Source organism: Epinephelus fuscoguttatus, linkage group LG24 (genome assembly GCF_011397635.1).
Source record: "Epinephelus fuscoguttatus linkage group LG24, E.fuscoguttatus.final_Chr_v1".
NCBI classification, from domain to species: Eukaryota; Metazoa; Chordata; class Actinopteri; order Perciformes; family Serranidae; genus Epinephelus; species Epinephelus fuscoguttatus.
In genome coordinates, this window is record NC_064775.1 from 1,700,045 (window position 1) to 1,720,669 (window position 20,625).

A 20,625-nucleotide genomic window follows, 5' to 3' on the forward strand; every position below is an offset into this window, starting at 1 on the left:
CTGATCTGTAATGTTGACAGGAAGTGACCGCCATGAGACGGTGTATCATCTCTAGTCAACAACTCTCTGTGCTTCTGATCTATAACGCTGACAGGAAGTGACCGCCATGAGACGGTGTATCATCTCTAGTCGACGACTCTCTGTGCTTCTGATCTGTAATGTTGACAGGAAGTGACCGCCATGAGACGGTGTATCATCTCTAGTCAACAACTCTCTGTGCTTCTGATCTATAACGCTGACAGGAAGTGACCACCATGAGACGGTGTATCATCTCTAGTCGACGACTCTCTGTGCTTCTGATCTGTAACGTTGACAGGAAGTGACCACCATGAGACGGTGTATCATCTCTAGTCAACAACTCTCTGTGCTTCTGATCTGTAATGTTGACAGGAAGTGACCGCCATGAGACGGTGTATCATCTCTAGTCAACGACTCTCTGTGCTTCTGATCTGTAATGTTGACAGGAAGTGACCACCATGAGACGGTGTATCATCTCTAGTCGACGACTCTCTGTGCTTCTGATCTGTAACGTCGACAGGAAGTGACCGCCATGAGACGGCGTATCATCTCTAGTCAACAACTCTCTGTGCTTCTGATCTGTAACGTTGACAGGAAGTGACCACCATGAGACGGTGTATCATCTCTAGTCAACGACTCTCTGTGCTTCTGATCTGTAACGTTGACAGGAAGTGACCACCATGAGACGGTGTATCATCTCTAGTCAACGACTCTCTGTGCTTCTGATCTGATTTGCAGCTTTTCTGACTTCACTACAAGCTGATTGGCTGTTGAAACAGGTGACATGCTTTAAAACCAGCCACCGGCCATTTGACCAGCTGAGTGTCAGGTGACACCATCAGTGTCAAGCTCAGACCTGCCAGTTCACACCACTGACACTTTTCTCTGCAACATTCTGAAATGGTTTCATCTCGAATCTTTGGTGTGAACTGGACTTTAAGTTTTTGTCCTTTTCTTTTTCTTATACTTAAGGAATTGCTTAAAGTTGTGCAGAGAACCTTAGCAACCAAAGTATGGGGGAAAAAAGGTACCTCTGACTGAATCTTAACGCCAACAACGCCTGTGAATAACCACTGGTTGGAAACACCCGACACTATAGTCTTCTTTTCTTCCATCACCACCTCTCCAGGTTTTCTATGGCTGTCTCTGGCTGAGCTCGGCGTTGGACGGAGCGGACAGCAGAGAATAAAACAAAGATGCACAGATGTAAACACAAACAGGCAGAGATGCTCCACGACAGACTGCCAAAGGTCAGCGGCTGGCATGAGGGGAGGGCGGGAGTGCGAGGACACAGGAGGCCCAGGGGACGGAGGCACACGGCCGCCAACCACCTCCTCAGTCCGGCGGCCAGGAGGCCGGATTAGCAGCGCTGTCACTTGCTGTCCGCTCAGGCCTGCTAACACGCTGCGTCAAACAGAGCCTGAGCAGGCCTTGGGTGCTGGTGTTGACGCGCCACTCGACAGATAATTAAAACAATGAGCCGCAGCGCCAAGTACCCAGCACCGAGGGTGCTGCAGCAGCGCTGCTGGCCGAGCCAGCGAGGCCCCTGTGGGCGCTCCACAATGGGCAGCACGCCCAAACTTAGCAGCCCCTTCAGCGGTGGCATCAGCTGGGGCGCGGCACCGGGCGACTGCGCCAGCTGAGGTGATGACGGCTGACTGCGGGCGGCCAGGGGTTAATGGGAACGTTTAGAGGATGAGTCTTTTGGTGGTTTGTATCAGAAATACTTCTAACAGGATCCCCGTGGCGCCATGGAGCTCCTCCACGCTGCAACCTCCCCTCGCAGTTCTGCAGCCTAGCTCGCTGTCCCCTGTCCTCAGCACTGCGAGGGACGTGTGTCAACAAGTATCTCTCCTCATAATGAAGCATCATGGCGCTGAGCGGGCGTGAGCTGCAGCCCTAAAACAATTAGCGGCGACAGTATCCCCTCCTGAGACCCACTGACATTAATGAGACCTGGACCGGCCGTCGCTAAGGGCAGACGCGCTGGGAGGAGGAGGAGGACGAGGAGGAGGATGAACAGGGGGTTGAAACGAGAGGGAAAGGGTGGGGGAGATAAAGAGATGATGACAACAGTTGGAGATGGCGGGGCTCGGCCCTGTCACATATCTCATTGGACGGGGGCGGCGAGGCAGAGGCGAGGTGCGATCTCTCCGAACATTATTCCTCCCTCCGGTCCGAGCGGGAAGTCGACAGGGGAGGGGAGGAGGAGGGTGGAGGAGAGGAAGAAATGGAGGTGTTTAATACTGATGCACCACCTTCTCCTTCCTTTCCTCCTCCTTTCCTTTCCTCACATCCATCCTCTTACTGTCTCCTTTCCTTCCCCTTTCCAGTCCCGAAATATCCACCTCCATCTGTTCCTCCTCCTTTTCCTGCTTCCTTCACACCTTCTCCTGTTTTCCTTCCCTCCATCCTCCAACCATCCCTTTTTTCCCTCCATCCTCCTCCCCCCGCCTCCCTGAACCTCCAAACAGGACCTAATTGGGAGGCGGAGTGGGGGGCCAGACCTTGACAGACAGGAGGTCAGCGTAATTGCTGCTGGCCATATTTAACATTAAGATAATCAGGCCATTAATTACCCTTTGGATCATTAAATCAGCCACTTGCAAAATGAAATTTCGGCCTCTATTACTCACTTGAGAGACCACGAGAGGAAGGCATTTTTCCATCCATCAGCCTCCCCCCCTGCCTCCCCCCTCCCATCCCTCCTGCCGCCTGGACAAAGCCGCCTTTCCCCCCATACCTCAGCCTCCAGCTTCTCTTCTTCTGCTGCTTCTTTAAGGCAGGTTTTCAGTCACAGCTCGGAGCTTACAGATAAGATAAGCGTCTGATTTCTGAAATATAAAGGTGACAAACAAACTGTTTTTCCTGTACTATCGTTTAATATTTCTGCGTCTGAGTATGGCTCCACGAGCGTGTCCTGTTGCTGAACTTTGACAAATGTGTCGTGTCTTTTATCAGACGTTTTCTGAAAGACAATCTCAATCTAGAGATGAATAAAACTACCATTTTTCCTTTCTCCGTTGCTGATTCACGACGGCCCGTTCCTTGAGAACAGGAAGTGGTTTGTGTTTTGTTCCTTGTTTGTTAAAGATTAACAGTAGAAGAAGAAACCAAGGAGGCACGAATCGAGACGTTGACCTGCTGTTGGCTTTGTCAGTGATTTTGTTCTGTGTCCTTCATTCATTTGCTGCCAAAACTATGTCAACACTTCCTGCGCGTACTTCAAAATAAAAGCATTTCAATGCAAAGAAGTGACATTTGAAGTTTAATAAAGATACTGCAGTTTTTGTTAAGATTAAGTGTTGAAACTTTGGACGGACAAAATGTTTAGGAAAACACGTCTGATGTTAAAATTTTGGACGAAGTACTCAGATCCTTCACTTCAGGAAAAGTAGTCACAGCACGGCCCCAAAATACTTGACTACAGCAAAATGTACTTCAAATATCAAAAGTTAAAGTCCTCACTGTGCAGGATTTTTGTTATTATCTGCTTTTATCGCCACGTAACGCGTGTAAGAGTATTTAATGTGTCAGTTTTAGTGTGTACTGCTGGGTACATCAGAGGTAGTCAGATAAATGTGGTGCAGTAGATGACGTGTGTAGAAGTTTAAAGTAGCAGGGATGGAAACACTCAAGATTCAGTTCAGTGCTTAAGTTAACGTACATAGTTAGAGTGCACCAATGTGTTTAGCTTAAGTTTTACATGTTTTTGGTATTTGTACTGTATTCTACATATTTTGTTGCTTTTGTGGTCAGTTTTAAATTATTATTATTTGTACTGTATTTTACGCTGCTTTTGATATTTGTACTGTTTTACTTTAAAAAAAAAAAAGGAGTAATGTATTTTACGTTTTGTTTTTTTGCATTGTACTGCGTTACTTTTTTTGTATTTGTTCTGTTACTCTTTTTTGTATTTGTACTGTGTTACATTTTTTGTATTTGTGTTGTTTTAATTTTTTGTATTTATAACGAATTTTGTTTTTTTTATTTGTACTGTTACGTTTTTTGTATTTGTACTGTTACATTTGTTGTAATTGTGCTGTGTTATGTTTTTTGTATTTGTTCTGTGTTACGTTTTTTGTATTTGTTCTGTTACGTTTTTTGTATTTGTTCTGTGTTATGTTTTTTGTATTTGTTCTGTGTTACGTTTGTTGTATTTGTTTTGTGTTATGTTTTTTGTATTTGTACTGTGTTACATTTGTTGTATTTGTATTGTGTTACATTTGTTCTATTTGTACTGTGTTAGGTTTTTTGTATTTGTTTTGTGTTATGTTTTTTTGTATTTGTACTGTGTTAGGTTTTTTGTATTTGTTTTGTGTTATGTTTTTTTGTATTTGTACTGTGTTACGTTTTTTGTATTTGTACTGTGTTAGGTTTTTTGTATTTGTTTTGTGTTTTAATTTTTTTTGTATTTATAATTAATTTTGGGTTTTTTGTATTTGTACTGTGTTTTACGTGTTTTCAATATTTTTATGTTTTACCTTTTTTGTATGTGTACTGTGTTTTTGTGTTCTTGCCAGTTTTTCTATATTCTTTTTCAATCACTGACAAATACATGTAGAAGCATTTAAAGTGTCAGTTTTAGAAACTCTGTGTATTACTGGGCACATCACAGGTATAGCACTGCATCATCTCGTATCTCATGTTAAGTTAAATCAAAAGTAACTATAAATGTCAGGTAAATGTAGTGCAGTAGAAGTTTACAGTGGCATAAAATGAAAACACTCATGTACAGTATTTCATAAACTGTACTTAAGTACAGTACTTGAGTAAATGTACTTAGTTACATTCCACAAATGCATTACATTATTGACAATGTTTTAACAACAGCAGTCCAGTACTTGAGGTGCATCACATGATGATACTACTCACTGTATATCTACATGTATTTAAGCCTCGTATGTTTTGCTGCTTGTCGACGTCTCGCAGGTTGTGATTTAAGGTGGAGCTGCGAGTGTTGAGTGAACGTAACCTCGGTGACACGGCGTCTACATATCATTTCATAGACCGTCACTGGGACTCCATAAAGCTGTCATAAAACCTCCACGCCTCCCTCCCTCACAGTGTGTGTGTGTGTGTGTGTGTGTGTGTGTGTGTGAGGCGGATGCAGGGACACGTGTATGTCAAGGAACAGCAAGTTATTTTTCTGTTCAAGTTTTAAACAAATTGAACCAAAATCTTGATGCAAAGTGTAACAAAAAAAAAACCAAAAAACAGTGTGAGATCAAACTGTATCTGGTTTCCTTCTGTCACAGTGCTGCTCGTTAATGGAGTCGACAAACTGCAGCTACGTTTTCTACTGGGTTTCACATGGTTTTTGTACTTCTACTATGTTTTACGTGTTTTACTGTATTTGTACGATGGCTTTTTCTTTGGCATTCCCACAGTGTTTCAAATGATCTTTTGGTCCTGGACTTTGTTTTACATTCATTTTGTCTTTGTACTCTGTTCTACTTTTTTTATTTTTGCAAATGTTTCTCCTTTTCACACGATTTGTTTGGTGTTTGGACTGTATTTTATATAGTTTTTGTATTGCTTTATGTGGCGTTTATTTGTATTTGTACAATGTTTTCAAGGATTTTTGTATGTGTAAAATGTTTTAGATTGTTATATTTGTATTGGGCCTGTGTGCTTTTTTCATGTTTTTTATTTATAGTATGTTTTACATGTGGTTGTTTTGGTAGTTGTACGTTGTTTTACATGACTTCTTGGTATCTGTACTACGTTTTACACATTAAAAAAAAAGTATTGTGTTTCTTTGGTATTTGTACTGTATTTTACGCATTTTACATGTATTTTTGGTATTTGTACTTTGCTTTACAATATTTACAGTAGTTGTACTGTGTTTTATGTTTTTTTTAAGTATTTGTACTTTTTCATGTTTTTTTCCTTTTTTTGGCATTTGTACAATGTTTTACAAAGTTGTATTTGTATTGTGTTTGTTTTTTAATGGTAATTGTACTGTACATTACCTGCTTTTACATGGATGTTTTGTATTTGTACTGTGTTCACTACATTTTAAATGTTTTTTAGTATTTGCATTGCGTTGTATTTGGACTTTATGTGTTTTTTGGTTTTGATACTGCGTTTTACGTTTTGTTGTATTTGTACTGTATTTCATGTTTGTTTATTTTTGGATTCTTTGGTATTTGTACTATGTTTTATGTGTTTTTTGTATTTGTACTGTTCCTTTTTTGTTCTGTGTTTTACATGTTCTTAAATTCAAACTGTTATATGTGTTGTTTTTTGTATTCATACTGTGTCTTATATGTTTTCTGTCTTGCATTTGTACAGTTTCGTAAAGGTTCTTTTGGTATTTGTACTGTTTCCATGGTTTTATTATAGTTGCACTGTGTTCAATACAATTTTATTGTATTTGTACTGTTTTACATATTTTTTTCTTAGTATTTGTACTGTATCTTACCACAATGTAAAGTACAAGGAACTTTAATAAAGTAGGAGATGAATATATATTTTTTGACTTTATAGAGTAAATCTGTAATAAAATTAAGGATTTCTTTAGTTGTTAGACGCCAGTAGACAGAATATATTTCAGGTTTTAATTGTGCCTTGTTTTGTACCTGCAGTATTTATTTTATGCATTACAATGATCACTAAGATCAGAGTCTAATCCAGCAGTACGTGTGTACCCTGTGTACATAAACTACATGTCTGTATTCATGCAGTGCTGCCAGTCCATGCAGTGTTCTCCTGCTGTTGGCTGATTGTTCTTCGCTGACATTCACACATAGGTGTAAAGAGTTGGCTGCAGTCACACAGAGTAAAGAGAAACATGTAAAACGCAGTACAAGTACACACACATATACACACACAGATACACACAGTGAGCGATGTGTGAGTATTGACGTGCCATTAGCCCTCCTCCGTCAGACCACTAATGCTTTTATTGTTGCTCATGTTCCTATTTATTTATGAATTTGAAGCATGTTTCCCCTGAAGAGATTAGAGAAGGAGGTCAATATTATCTCAATTAACCCGCCACGCTCCACCGCCGCTCCATCTCCCCCCTCCACCCTCCCCCCTGTGCCCTGTCGATAGTATTTATCAGTCCATTCCTTAAGTGGCTCGCTGTTTGCCGTTTCACCTCCATAAATCCCTCCTTCCATCATTTCTCTCCTTCTCTACCTTCTTTTCCTTTGTGTTGCTCCTTTTCCTTTTTCTTTCTTTACCTCCTCCAACATGTGTTTTTGTCCATTTTAATATTTCTATGACCATCTTTTAATTCAGGCGTCGATTAAAAACCTGAGTGGCACAACCAGAAATTCTAAACATTCAAATCAGGGAAGCTGTAGCCACCTACAGCCTCTGAAAGACGGGGATGATGTCTGGGATCGACAGCGGCCTGGTGGGTTACATTTACAACAAGACAACAACACCAACGCATGTTTAACAAAGTCAGGTCTGACGCACTCCATACGACTATTTCCATTTTCTGACGACATTTTAGACGTAAATATTTTACTTTTTACTGCACTACATTGGTTTCAAAGCTTCAGTAACTTTGCAGATTCAGATTATGAATAAAGAATATCAATGTTTTACATGTGTTTGTAGTTGTACTGTTTTACATGTTTGTTTTTTTGTGCTGTACCCGTTTTTTATAATTATAGTTGTACTTTGTTTCATGCAATTTTGTTGTATTTCTACTTGTACTATGTTTTATGTATTTCTTAGCGGTATTTGTACTGTTTTTCAATAATTTCAATATAGTTGTACTGTGTTTTACTTTTTTCTTGTATTGTGTTGTGTATGTTTTTTTGTACTCATACTGTGCTTTACATGTTTTTGTAATATTTTACAAGGGTTTTTGGGGTATTTGTACTGTGTCATAGCTGTTTTTTGTACTTGTGCTGTGTGTTATGTTTTGTTATTATAGTTGTACTGTGTTTAACATGTTTTTCCTCACTCTTTAACATGGTTTTGGGGGTATTTGTACTGTTTTTCTATGTTTTTAGTGTATTTGTACGTGTTTTATGTAAAAAAAATTTGTATTTTATGTGTTTTGTTTTACTGTTGTACTGGGTATTTGTCATGTTTTTCTACTATTTTATTGCATTCATACTGTGTTGTATGTGTTGATTGTGTATGTTTTCATACTGTTTTATAGGTTTTATTTTGTGGTATTTGTTTTATATGTTGTTGTTTTTTAACTGCATTTTTACTCTCGTTACTTGAAGTATATTTTGTACTGATACTTTCAGTGTTTTTACTTCAGTATAATGCAGAGCTATCCATGGTGCAGTACTGATACTTTAACTGAAGTCAATGGTCAGAGTGATTCTTCCACCGCTGCTAATATTAACATTTATGTGTGTTTCATTGTGTTTTGTAGGGTTAAAATGTGTTTGTGAGCATATCTGTATACACTGTGTGTGTGTGTGTGCGTGTGTGTGTGTGTGTGAGAGTGTTTGGGGGGGGTCATGTGGGGAGTAATTATAAGGTGCTTCTGTTGACTAATGAGCGTAGGGGGGGTGAGTGCAGGGGGAGGACGGGGAAGTCGATCTTTATGCGGATGGCAGTCAGCTCTAATTTGTTATGATGGCTGCTGGCTTCCCAAAGCTGCAACGGCCAATAATTACACACACACACACACACACACACACACAGGTACACACTGATCAACACCAACGTCACGCTAAAGTTCACCCATTTGTTACTACTATACCCTGTAGTCTACAAGACAACACACACACACACACACACACACTTCACTTCTGTCAATATCAACACATCCCGCTGTGTGGAGCACTGCCCCCTATCTGCAGCTGTGTGCACTGCACTGACAGAGTACTACATACCTGAGATACTTCTACTGCACTGCAGGAATGTGACAGCTGCAGCTACACTACATGTTCAGATTTTTACACGTATAAAGAGATTATAAAATCTGATGACTTGTTCTGAATTAAATTCAATTTATTCAGTCCAGCTGAAACCACTGAGTCCATCAATCAATCAGTCCAATACTGAGAAAATTAATGTGAGATGTTTTTGATGGTTGTTATAATGAATTTAAAGCTGAGCCAGTGGTGCTTTTATTCTGAAGTGTCAACGTTTTTGCTTATGGTCAACAGTTAGCTGTTAGCAGTTAGCAGTAAAGTGTTACAGCAGCTGTTAAATGTCTGAGCTGAAAACAAACTAACAGCTCCCCAGTCCACATATTATTAATATTTAGAAGTCCATGGTCACAAATGTGACAAATACTCTCAGTCTGTCACCCTGCAGATACAAAAACACCCGCCTCGCCTCCTCACACTATCACCCAGCAGACAGAGAGGTCTGGACAGGTGGAGAATTGACTGCTTTCCCTTCTAATAACGTCAATAACTGGTCTGTAGTTTCATACCTGCTGGCATCCGGTGCAGGTTTGAGGCGTCCCTGTGTGTTGGCCTCCCAAACGCTGTTGGCGAGCTCGTTTCCAATGGCCGACATGACCTTGATGAGCTCCAGCGGCCACTCGTCCAGGTCCAGAGAGCGGACCCTGGACAGGTGTGTCCCCAGGTTCCTGTGGATACCCGAGCACTCGATGCAGATCAGGGCCCCGAGGTTCAGACTCGCCCAGTCCGGGTCTGGATCAGCAGTGAGACAGCAGTGAACACATTGATATATATGAAAAACAACTTCTTCAGATAATTTATTTCATCATTTGTTAGCTTTGACAAACCAACTTTATACAGAAGTTTTTATTGGTGAACGCAGAGTCCAACATGTGGACATCAGACTAATACAGCCTTTGATAAAAGTATTATCCTGTTAACAATCAAGCTAACATGAGCAATATTATCCCTCTTTAGTTAGCATTAGCATCTCCTGGCTGACTAGCATGTTAGCGACTCTAGCACAAAATATTTTGCAAAAACATCCCAAATACAGGCGTCCTCAAATGTAACCAGACTATCGTATTTAATTTTGGGTGACGTTTCCACCCAGAGGAGCAGATGACTCCATGATAAGTGAGCGACAGTAGAGACTGGTTTGATACTCACTCTGGGCTTCACAGTCGGCACAGCGACTGTTTCCTCGGATACTTCTGATGGACTGCAGAGCCATGGCCTCCGTCTGACTCGTCAGACGAGACTAAAGGAAAACAGACAGATTTATATACGAGTACAAAAACACTAATATTCGTGGTTTTCTTTCAGAGGTTAGTCTATGAACGAGGATTAGGACCATGTTAACGAAAATAAATCTTCGATTTTGAGAATTAATTTATAAATCTACAAAAATAAAGTCCTAGATCTACGAAAATGCAGTTATAAATTACGTGATTAAAGTCATAATTCTACGAGAATAAGGTGGTAAATTACGAGAATAAAGTCGCGAATTATGAGAATAAAGTTGTAAATCTACCAGAATTAAGTCGTAATATTATCAGAATAAAGTCAAAATGTTACAAGAATAAAGTCGTAAATCTAAGAGAACAAAAACATAACATTACAAGAATAAGGTCGTAAATCTACAAGAATAAAGTTGTAAATCTACGACAATTAAGTCGTAAATCTATGAGAAAAAAGTCGTAGATCTATGATATAAGGTCATAAATTTCTAAAAAGTTCTAAATCTATGAGAATTGTGATATAATTTTACAAGAATTCAGTCATGGATCTACGAAAATAATTCGTACATCTATGAGAACAAAGTCAGCATCAATAAATAAATTAATGAATAAACTTAAATTTAATTTAGATTTTTAGTATTTTCCGACATTATATAGACTCAAACAATGAATCTTTTATTGAAGGAAATAATATGTGGTTAGCTACGTCCCTTAATTGTCAATTAATTTAATGACATTAGTGGAAAGTAACAACTATCAACTCTTTTTTACTTCACTATATTTATCCGATAACTTTGGTGGTATTTCTACTTTACATTTTATGATACAGTTTAATAATACTAATCTACACAGCAGTATACAAAATACAAATAACTGGCTCTAAATTGACGAATGACAACACTGAAAATACTTTCACTGTAATAAAAACAAAATAATAAAACACTTTGAATGGAGTCATTCGGCATGATGAGTACTTTCACTTCTCACACTTGGATGTTTACCTTTGATAGAATATTTTTAAACTGTGGTATTTGTACTTTAAGTAAAGTAAACAACCCGAGTGCTTCTTCCACCGCTAATCACTAAACTTACAGATCAAAGTTTATTTCAGATTAAACGTGTAACTGAGAATCGAGCAGGTGAGAACAGACGTCTCTGCTGTTTCAGGCCGAACCCACTGATGTCGTGGAACGGAGGAATAACAGCAAACAAACGGAGGGGGGGAGGGAGGTACTTGGTGAGGTAGTGGGGGGGTGGCTGGTGTTTTTTGGGCGGCAATAAAAGGCTGAGAGCCTGAGGCGTAAACACAGCAGGTCTGGACTCAGAGCTGCATGTGTGCAGGTGGAAAATGGCAACGCTGGAGCTGAAAGCCGAGCTGCAGTAATTACCACTCTGTAATTATGTGAATCAAAGTGTGTGTTTGTGTGTGTGAGCAGGTAAGTGAGGACGGTGTGTGTCTGTGTGTGTGTGTGTGTGTGTGTGTGTGTGTGTGTGAAGTTAAAGGTCCTGTTTATTTGCTATGGTTGGGTGACATGGAGGAAATCAAATGACTGAGTGCGTAAAGATAAATAATAAAACAGCTACAACAGTCTGGTAAGACAACAAAAACTATGACACTTACCGAATCACCTGAGACAATGTTAATGTAACACTGATTTACTGCTTTATGTTTAATATTTATGATTTGATTTTTAATGCAAAATAAAACTAGAATTACCACATTGCGGTTTTGTCAAGGTCACAGTGACCTTTGATCTTTGACCACCAAATCCTAATATAATTTGAGGAAACTCCCTCAAGTTGTTCTTGAGACATTGCATTCATGAGAATTAGGCAAACGAAAGGTCACAGTTACCTTGATCTTTGACCACCAACTTCAAAACACACAATTCTTGAATCCAAGTGGACATTTGCACCAAATTTAACGAAATTCCCTCAAGTGTCGTTGAAATATTGCATTCATGAGAATAAGTGGGGTTGAAAGTTCATTCAAATCTAAAAGTGGACATTCAGGCCAAATTTACAGAAATTCCTTCATAGTGTTCTTGGGATCTCGGTAACAGGAATAGGGTGGACAAAAGGTCACAGTTACCTTGACCTTTGACCACCAAATTCTTGTCAGTTCATCTGTGACTCGATGTGGACAGCAGTGCCAAATTTGAGGAAACTCCCTCAAGTTGTTCTTGAGATATCACTTCCAAGAAAATGAGACACATGAAAGGTCACAGTTACCTTGACCTTGTCTACCAAATTCTAATCAGTTCATCTGTGACTCAGTGTGGATGTTTGTGCCACATTTACAAAACTTCCCTATAAGTGTTCCTGAGATATAACTTTTATGAGAATGAGACGGACAAGAAGTCACAGCTACCTTGACCTTAGACCCAATTAAATTGTAATCACTTTATCCGTGACATAAAGTGGATGTTTGTGCCAAATTTGCAGAAATGTCCTCAAAGTGTTCATGAGATATCATGAGAAAGAGACTGATGCAGGGTAACAGCAACCTTTGACTACTAAAGTTGAATTACTTTATTCTTGAATCCAAGTGGACATTTGTGATCACAGTTACCTTGACCTTCGATCACCAAGTTCTACAAAATGTATCCGTAACTCAAAGTGGACGTTCGTGCCAAATTTGAGGAAATTCCCTCAAGTCGTTCTTGAGATATCGCATTCACAAGAATAATTTGGACGAAAGGTCACAGTTACCTTGACCTTTGACCACTGACTCTCACAACGAATGAGTTCCTGAGTAGTTCAAATGTATTAATAATAAACTGTTCTATTTTCAAACATATTCGGCCTCTTAAATTCCACGATCAATAACACCAACTCTACAAAGAATACTTCAGATGTTTCAGGAGCTGCACACCAGACGTCAGTGTAGAGCTTTTAGGAGGGCGGACTCTGCTCACCTTGTTCTTGCTGCTCTCGCAGGACTGCAGGCTGGCCAGGATCTGGCTCTCGATGACCTGAACCCAGGCGTCGCGTTCCTCGTACGAAGTGGCCTCGAAGTGCCACGTCTGGCCCGTCAGCGACACGATGGTGAACTCAAAGTTCTCCTCTTGTTCTGTTGGACAGAAGAGATTCAGATTCAGTGGAAGAACGACACTCAACAACATTTAGCCATGTTTCACCTCAGCCGTTTGGTTCACGCTTTCGTCCAGAGGCACAGTGTCTTGTTTAAAGATACTTCAGGAGGACAGTTCTGGTTTTGGGTGGCTGCTGCCACTAACTTTAAAACGTGTCCAAATCTCAACCAACCACATCACAAGTTTGACTCAAAGCCAATACTAGAATATGTCATGAAAAACATTATTCCAGCACCTTTCTGCAGCATTAATTTAAACACTTCAATATGATGTTTGGCCCCAAATATAGTCATTAAATGTTACGTCACAATTTACTTTTCAGAGCTTCAAACCAATACACAACAACAATGGAGACTTTAAACAGCTGAAATAAAGAAAAAACTGGTACAACGGACGGAGAGATTAAAAGTCAGCGTTCACCTTCAATCCTAAGTCTTAAAACTGGCTCATTGACCGTTTTGTCAGGGCCGCCTTCTCACAGTTGACCAAACTTTAGCTGACCAGAAAGATCATTAGTCGGCAAGATTTCATGCGCCTGTACGTTCTGGTACGGAGCTTCATATCTGAAGGACTCAAGGGCACCTGTTCTCCTCTTCTGACCCTCTAGGTGACCTCACCCTGAAGCCAGGATGTCACCCAAATTACGGGGCCCTGTGCCCCCTCCGCCAGTGAGGTCAGTCATTACAATCAGGGCCTGCTGGAGGGAGGACATATGGATCTGTTACCCAGAGCCCCCTCAGAGGTTAATGGGACAATCAGGAGTTAATTAGACGGCGTTTGCCTGCATGTGTTTGTCTACCAAACTCTACTTCTTTAAAACAGCTGGAGAAGCTCTGACACGTTAAAGGTACAGTTCACTCAAATTTTAGTGTCAAGCCAACGTGGTGAAAAGGTCCTTAAAGTGCTCAAGAAAGTGGAAAACTTTCAAGACGACTGTGATTTGGTGAACGCTCAGAAAAGTAAGAGGACCTTTGAGTTGAGATGATTTTGTCACACGGGGTCCAGACTGAACTTTAAAGCTCAAGATCGCTCATATATCAGGGTAAACTTTGAAAAGACAACCCAAGCGCTAGAATTAATGCTGACGTGATATGAGATGTTTCACCTTTCTGTCTCTGATAATCACAATGAAAACGACAGGCAGAAAAACCAGTCGCCAGAAAAACTATTAGCACTGTACAGTTCTGCAAACTACCCATAGGTTGCAATGTGTACAGTGTTAAGTAGCGGATACGTTGGAACTTCATGTTTTAACAACACTGTGGTTAACATGTGGTTAGGTTTAGGTAAAAGAAAAACACCTGGTTATGGTCATGAAAAATCCCGCCGGCAGGAAAAGCAGCAATTTTTTGGATTAAAAAAACGACAATATTTTGGTGCCACAATCCCAGCAGAACATGCCACTTTTAAGGGCACTATGGAAATGGATTAATGTCTTGGTGAAAAAGAACCTTCTTTCATTGCTATCCTGGCAGAAAATGCAGCAAAGTTCGGGTAAAATAACTTTTTTTTGTGCCACAATTCCAGCAGGAAATGCAGCAATGTTTCTGTAAAAACACAACTGAATTTTGTGCCATAATCCTTAAAGGACACACAGCAGTGTTTCAGTAAAAAACAACAACAAAAAAAACAGTTTTTTTTGTGCCTGGCAGGAAACGCAGTGATGTTTATGTAAAAAACACACTTTTTTTATGGCAGTATCCCATGGAAACAGAGCAATGTCTTTGAGCAAAAAACAACGACCTTTCGTAGCTATCCTGGCAGAAAAAGTATCAATGTTTTGGTAAGAGACAACAGGCTTTTTTGTGGCACTATCCCTGCAGGAAAAGCAGCAATGTCTCAGCACAAAATCCCACCGGGAAACATGGCGATGTTTCGGCATAAAACAAATGTTTTTAGTGCTACAATCCCGGCAGAAAATGCTGCTTTTTAAGGCACAATAAAAAGGAAGTAATGTCTAGGTGAAAAAGAACCATCTCTCGTAACTATCCTGGCAGAAAACGCAGCAATGTTTTGGTAAGAGACAACAGTTTTTTTTGTGCCACAATCCTGACGGGAAACACAGCAATGACTCCCTAAATCAAAACCACTTTCATTGTTTGTTGGACAGTGGTCTGCATCTTGGCAGGCATCTCGCCAAGGTGACACGCCATCCACCATTCCCTCCACCTCCCGAAGACAAAGTCACCTCATATACTACGTCACTTTAAGAGGGTTGATATGATTCGTATTAAATGTACAAACCAAAACATACTTTTCAGAAATATACAATGGCAACATTTCCTCTGGACTCAGGGCTGAGCAGCAATGCTTCGTCACAAGTTTAAAAATGTTCACCTTAAATGCTTCATCAAGCTGGTTCTCAGTGTTTGTGCAGAACTCGGGCACATTTGGAAACCGTTACCGAACCGCAGAAAGGATGGGAAGTGGAGGTGAAGCAGGGGCATGTCTGAGAGCCGGTATCATCACCACACCAGATCAGACAACAACCAGCTTCTGTTTACAATTAGCCTCAATAAGGAGGTAAGACATGAGGCGGGGTGGGGGGGGGTAATCACTTAATCAAAGGACGGCCTCCAGCACGACTGATAATTCCCAGGATTCTTCAGGTTCGACAGAAGCATGTAAAGAGCTTAGATCTCTCAGAAATGTTGTTCCACGAATGTAAAATGACACAAAGCATCTTTCTCTTCTTCTACTCCACATATATACATCCAAAGCAGTGCTGAGCGCCAAGATCTCAACATGGAGGTCGGTAATCACTCATGACACTTTTGGGCGAGCGTTTCTGGAAGCAGCAGTTTCATGACGTGCGCCGGGAGTGAAGCAGTGAAAAGATGAGAGGTTTAATCAGTCGGAGAGCGGTCACGGCTGGCCCGCGAGGGAACGACCATTTGCTCTTCCTCAACTCCAGTCATTTGGCTAATTGGGAGCGTCTCAGAGCACCGGAGCTGAAGTTCCCCTCTGGCTCCGCTCTGGATAATCAATGGCCTTGTCCGAGGAGAGGAAGGACGGGAGGTAAGGATGGAAGGAAGAGCCCCGGGGCCAAACGACCGGCTGAGAAACCCTTCCACTTCCAGGATAAAGAGATTGAAAACACCTTTGCTGACCAAAGTTTCCTTTGCTGAAGATCATTTTCATCTCTCGGCTGCTTCGGGCTGCTGATGGGCTGAGTCTGATTAGTTGATGTTAATTAAAACTACTGTTTACAGGGGCTGGTTAATGGCTCAAGGTTAAACCAGACTTTTATTTTAAAGTGGCAGCTTTACATGAAAAATATGATGGGAAATATCTGTTCCATGACGATCAACAAACTTTTTCCCACAAAGAAAACAACTCAAGACAAAACAAAAAGTCATCTTTGAAATTTGACTAAACAAATTTGTTGATAATCTTTTTGTCCAAGTCGAAAACGGAGTGAAAAGTAAGGCTGGGCGATATGGACAAAAATTCATATTATGGTATTTACAGGCTGACGGGGAATACACACAAATCTGCTTCACTATAACTCGCAGCATTCACAGTCAAACACTTGTCTTTACCTGGACACATTTCCCCCACAAATACAACATGATTTAGAAAATCTTTTTATGCTAAGCAACACAACAAAACTTCAACTTCAAACTTCAGCAAGCCCGCAACACGACTTTAATTTGATCAGATCTGATCGGTGACTGACAAAAAAAAAAAAAGGTCTAGAAATCAAAGAATGAAAGGATAGTCAGATTTGCACCTTCCTGCTTAAACACTGAAGGTAAGGTGCTCGCCACATGCCGAAAAATTAAAACACAGTGTATAAAAATGTGTCTGATGAAGGACAAACTGATCACAATGCAGAATGATAATTTTACAGAGTGTATTTGGAGGCTCCTGGGTCTTACACCGACAGCCCACCCATCAAGCGCCGGTTAAGCCCTGCAGGGTCAAGAGCAAGAATCCCATCATAATTAAATTCCCATGATTCTCTGTTTTCAGGGGGAGGCGGGTTTGGCTGCTTGACAATTATGGAAACCAACAATCCAGAAAGGCCCTGCCTCTTCTAAATTAAACGCTGTTTCTGGATTTAAATGCTGCACGCTGACCCGGCGCGCCGCAGCAGCTAATGAATAAAATGAGGGGGGCATTAGGCTGTGCAACTCGAGGACCACTCCCACAACACAGTTTTACTCTGAACGCCCCCCCCCCCCCCCCCCCCAGCTGAGTCTGTGCTGCTCTCAGCAGCTCCATCATCAAACTTAAAGACTACCTAGAGAACACAGCAGAGCATTCAGCAGATAAAGAGACAGATATTTCCCTCAAGAGATGGTCGAGACCAAAGATTAATCAAGTAGACACAAACACAAAAGCAACAAAGTCCCTTCATCACGCCGCCTCTGTTTTTTTTAATACAAAAACAACTGTCATAATGTTGCCTCAGTGTGTGATTTCAGACAGCATGCCGAACCAGGTCTCACTCTGAAGTCATCACAATCCAGCACGTGGTCAGTGACTTCTGGCGACAGACACCGATGAGAAAAGTCGCCTTTCATGTTGCTATGATACGCAGCCAGTCACCGTTATTGTTTAACAGCACCCGGCAGCGTCAGGGCAAAATGTGGCGGGAAAAAAAAACATAAATTCCCAGTGTTGTACCAACGCAGCACTTTTATTTTGAAAGAAACTGTGTGTCGATACGTCAATATGTCACGAGGTCGCAGTGAGGATGTATTGCAAAAGTCAGAAGATCACCAAAGTCTACAGGATTCATCCTCTGGGGAACAGGAACATGAGGACTAAATTTCTTGTGAGAATTCATTCAGTAAATCTTGAGACAATCTTAATTCAAACTTTGACTTGCTGGTAGCGCTAAAAGAAAAGTCAGAGGGTAACCAGTTTCTTTAGGATACATCCTCTGGGGAACATGAACATCTGAGCTAAATGTCAAGATACTCCACCATGTAGCTGTCATGATGTTTCACTTGAAACTTTAAAAGACAACCTTGTGGTGGTGCTAAAACAAAGTCATTCCCATACATCTTCTGGGAACCATGAATCTCTGTGAAATGATTGTGCCACTTCATCTTGAAGTTACAATGTTTTTACTGGATTTGACTGGAGGATTCATCCAGAGGAGAACATGAACATCGAAGCCCCATTCAGTCACAATCCATCCAATACTTTCTTTTCAACCTCAACATTTAAGATAAAGTTTATTGAACCTCGAAGATCATTCGGTCCAAATAAGTCGCTGAAAATCTGCGTGAACTTCCAGTCGTCTCCGCCTGCCGGCCTCTCCTCCGTGTACCGGACTAAACGTATGCATGAAAGTACAAACACACAAGTCGGCGAGTCACCCGGCACTGTATTGGTAATTACTGCCACCGCTCTCGGCTACTGTGGGCGACATTCACACAGAGAGAGGTGGCGCCGAGGCAATTTGTGAACTCTGACACCGGTAACCTTTAGCAGCAGAAACAGAACAAACCAAATATACAGCATTTACAAGACGCAGGGAGGGAGGGCGCTGTGATTGGGGGGGGGGGGGGGGGCAGGACATGCATACAAGCCTATCATCCAGGGTGGGAGGTGTCGAGTGTGTTTGAGATTGTGTGTGTGACAAGCAGGACGGTAGGTGCAATGAGAGGGGAGGTGTGAGGGAGACAAAAGGGGGCCTCGGGAAACACAAATTAAAAGCCTTAAATGTCACCGCACACAGTATTGCTTTGCGACACAGGTCATTACTCCCCATATTATTCGCAGCCTTTTACAACATTAATAACCTGGAAAATATTGCAGCCGATTGTTCCGAAGTCTCTCTGAAAAAGAAATATGGAGGCCTATTTTTCTTTTTTTTAGGAGTGTGACGTGGACTGATTGGAGATGATTTAACCTCTTAGTTCTGACTCCATCATGCAGGCGGACGGACGGAGACACACAGGAGCTATCTGACACCAGAAGCCTTCAGAGTGAATAAAGATACATCAGTAGATGCATCCAAACACTCACTGGACATCACGTTTAACACCACCTGGACAACGCATGCTTCCTCCCTGAGGGAAAGGGGTGTGTTTGTTTTGTTGTATCCTCACATGTGAGGAGGGCGGGGCAGGAGGATGCAAGGAGGGAAGGACGCCATGACAGACAGTAGGCACTGATTTGGGATTTGCAGGTCAGAAGAAGCTGGTGAAAAATACGCAAAGGTCTATAAGGTTTGTTGTGGCGGACGTTGTTATGACAGTAACTAACTGTCTCTCTTCTACAGCTTTGATTGGTGTAAAACTCCTCGTCCAAAGATGTCTGTGTTAGAAAATATCTGAATCTTTAACAAAAACCAAAGGTACAAGCCCGTGTTAATGAACGCTCCTGAGGAGTAACTAACTACGACTCCCAATGTGCATTTTGGCAACAAACACCCAATCACAGAGCCTAAAATTCAAGACATGTATGACTGCAGATTCATTGCGTTTATAGTGTACATGACATCAGGCCAAATTTAGTTTTAGCCAAACAGTGGTTCTGCAGTGTCCAGATTTACTCCACTGGATCCATTAACATTTGTAAAGTCTAAAAGAGCCCCCATTCAAGTTAGAGGAGCGCTAAACCGGAAGTTAGCTGCTCCGGCGCACTTGGGTGTAAGGCTCTAGTGCGCCTGCTCAATGGGCCCAGTGATGTAGAAGCAGTGCCGGCCATGTGTGTAATATCACACTGCGGAAATGGAGCTTTTCTCGCTTCATGCGCAACGGAGCAACTTTCATAGGAATTAATGGGGTCCCGCCGCCAACGCTGTATCCAGGTCTCTTAACACATCCATACACATCACTAAACCACGCCCAACACCTGTACAATACAAACACAACGGCTATCTGAACCATGCTACAATGCTACACTGCAGTGAATAGTTAGTTAGCATTAGCATTAGTAATATGATGTAGCCCTCACATTACCCTTTTACTTTATAACTAGCTACTTGCTAATTGCTAGGGTAGCATTAACATAACGACCGAGATGTAGCATTTTCCTAACCTTAATTGCCTCTTGTACAACACAGTACTTCTAGTACTTAATTGCTGAGTTAGTATAAGCATAAGTAATGATATGTAGCTTTATGCTAACCTCAATTGCCTCTCTTGCAATGTAATACTTCATAGCAAGCTCATTGCTATGTTAGCATTAGCATTAGTACTGAAATGTATCCTTCTCATTACCCTAACCATCTCTCTTTTAATGTTATACATAATAGCTAGCTAATTGCTACATTTGCATTAGCATAAATAATGGGATGTAGCCCTATGACAACCCTAATTGCCTCTTACAACGTGATGTTTCATAGCTAGCTTATCGCTAACTTGGTTATTTTATTGGGACTTTAGCTTCCAGGCCAAGGAGCAAAGATCACGGACTGAGATGTATGTATAATGGGCGGGACACGCCGCTTGAAGACAGATCATGTAG

At 41.3% G+C, this 20,625-nt stretch overlaps 1 protein-coding gene across 6 annotated transcripts in view; it reads right to left on the reverse strand.

Annotated features, from left to right (window-relative positions):
- Window positions 1-20,625, reverse strand: part of agap1 (ArfGAP with GTPase domain, ankyrin repeat and PH domain 1) — a 193,572-nt gene that overhangs the window by 21,494 nt on the left and 151,453 nt on the right. For all 6 annotated transcript variants that reach the window (XR_007448760.1, XM_049570050.1, XM_049570049.1 and 3 more), the window contains exons 14-16: window positions 13,018-13,172; window positions 10,029-10,119; window positions 9,389-9,611 (exon numbers count right to left, since the gene is read on the reverse strand). Coding sequence is in view for 5 of the 6 variants with exons in the window: in XM_049570050.1 (XP_049426007.1) it covers window positions 9,389-9,611; window positions 10,029-10,119; window positions 13,018-13,172 (469 nt within the window). In the remaining variant the exon portion in view is untranslated. The remainder of the gene's footprint in view (window positions 1-9,388; window positions 9,612-10,028; window positions 10,120-13,017; window positions 13,173-20,625) is intronic.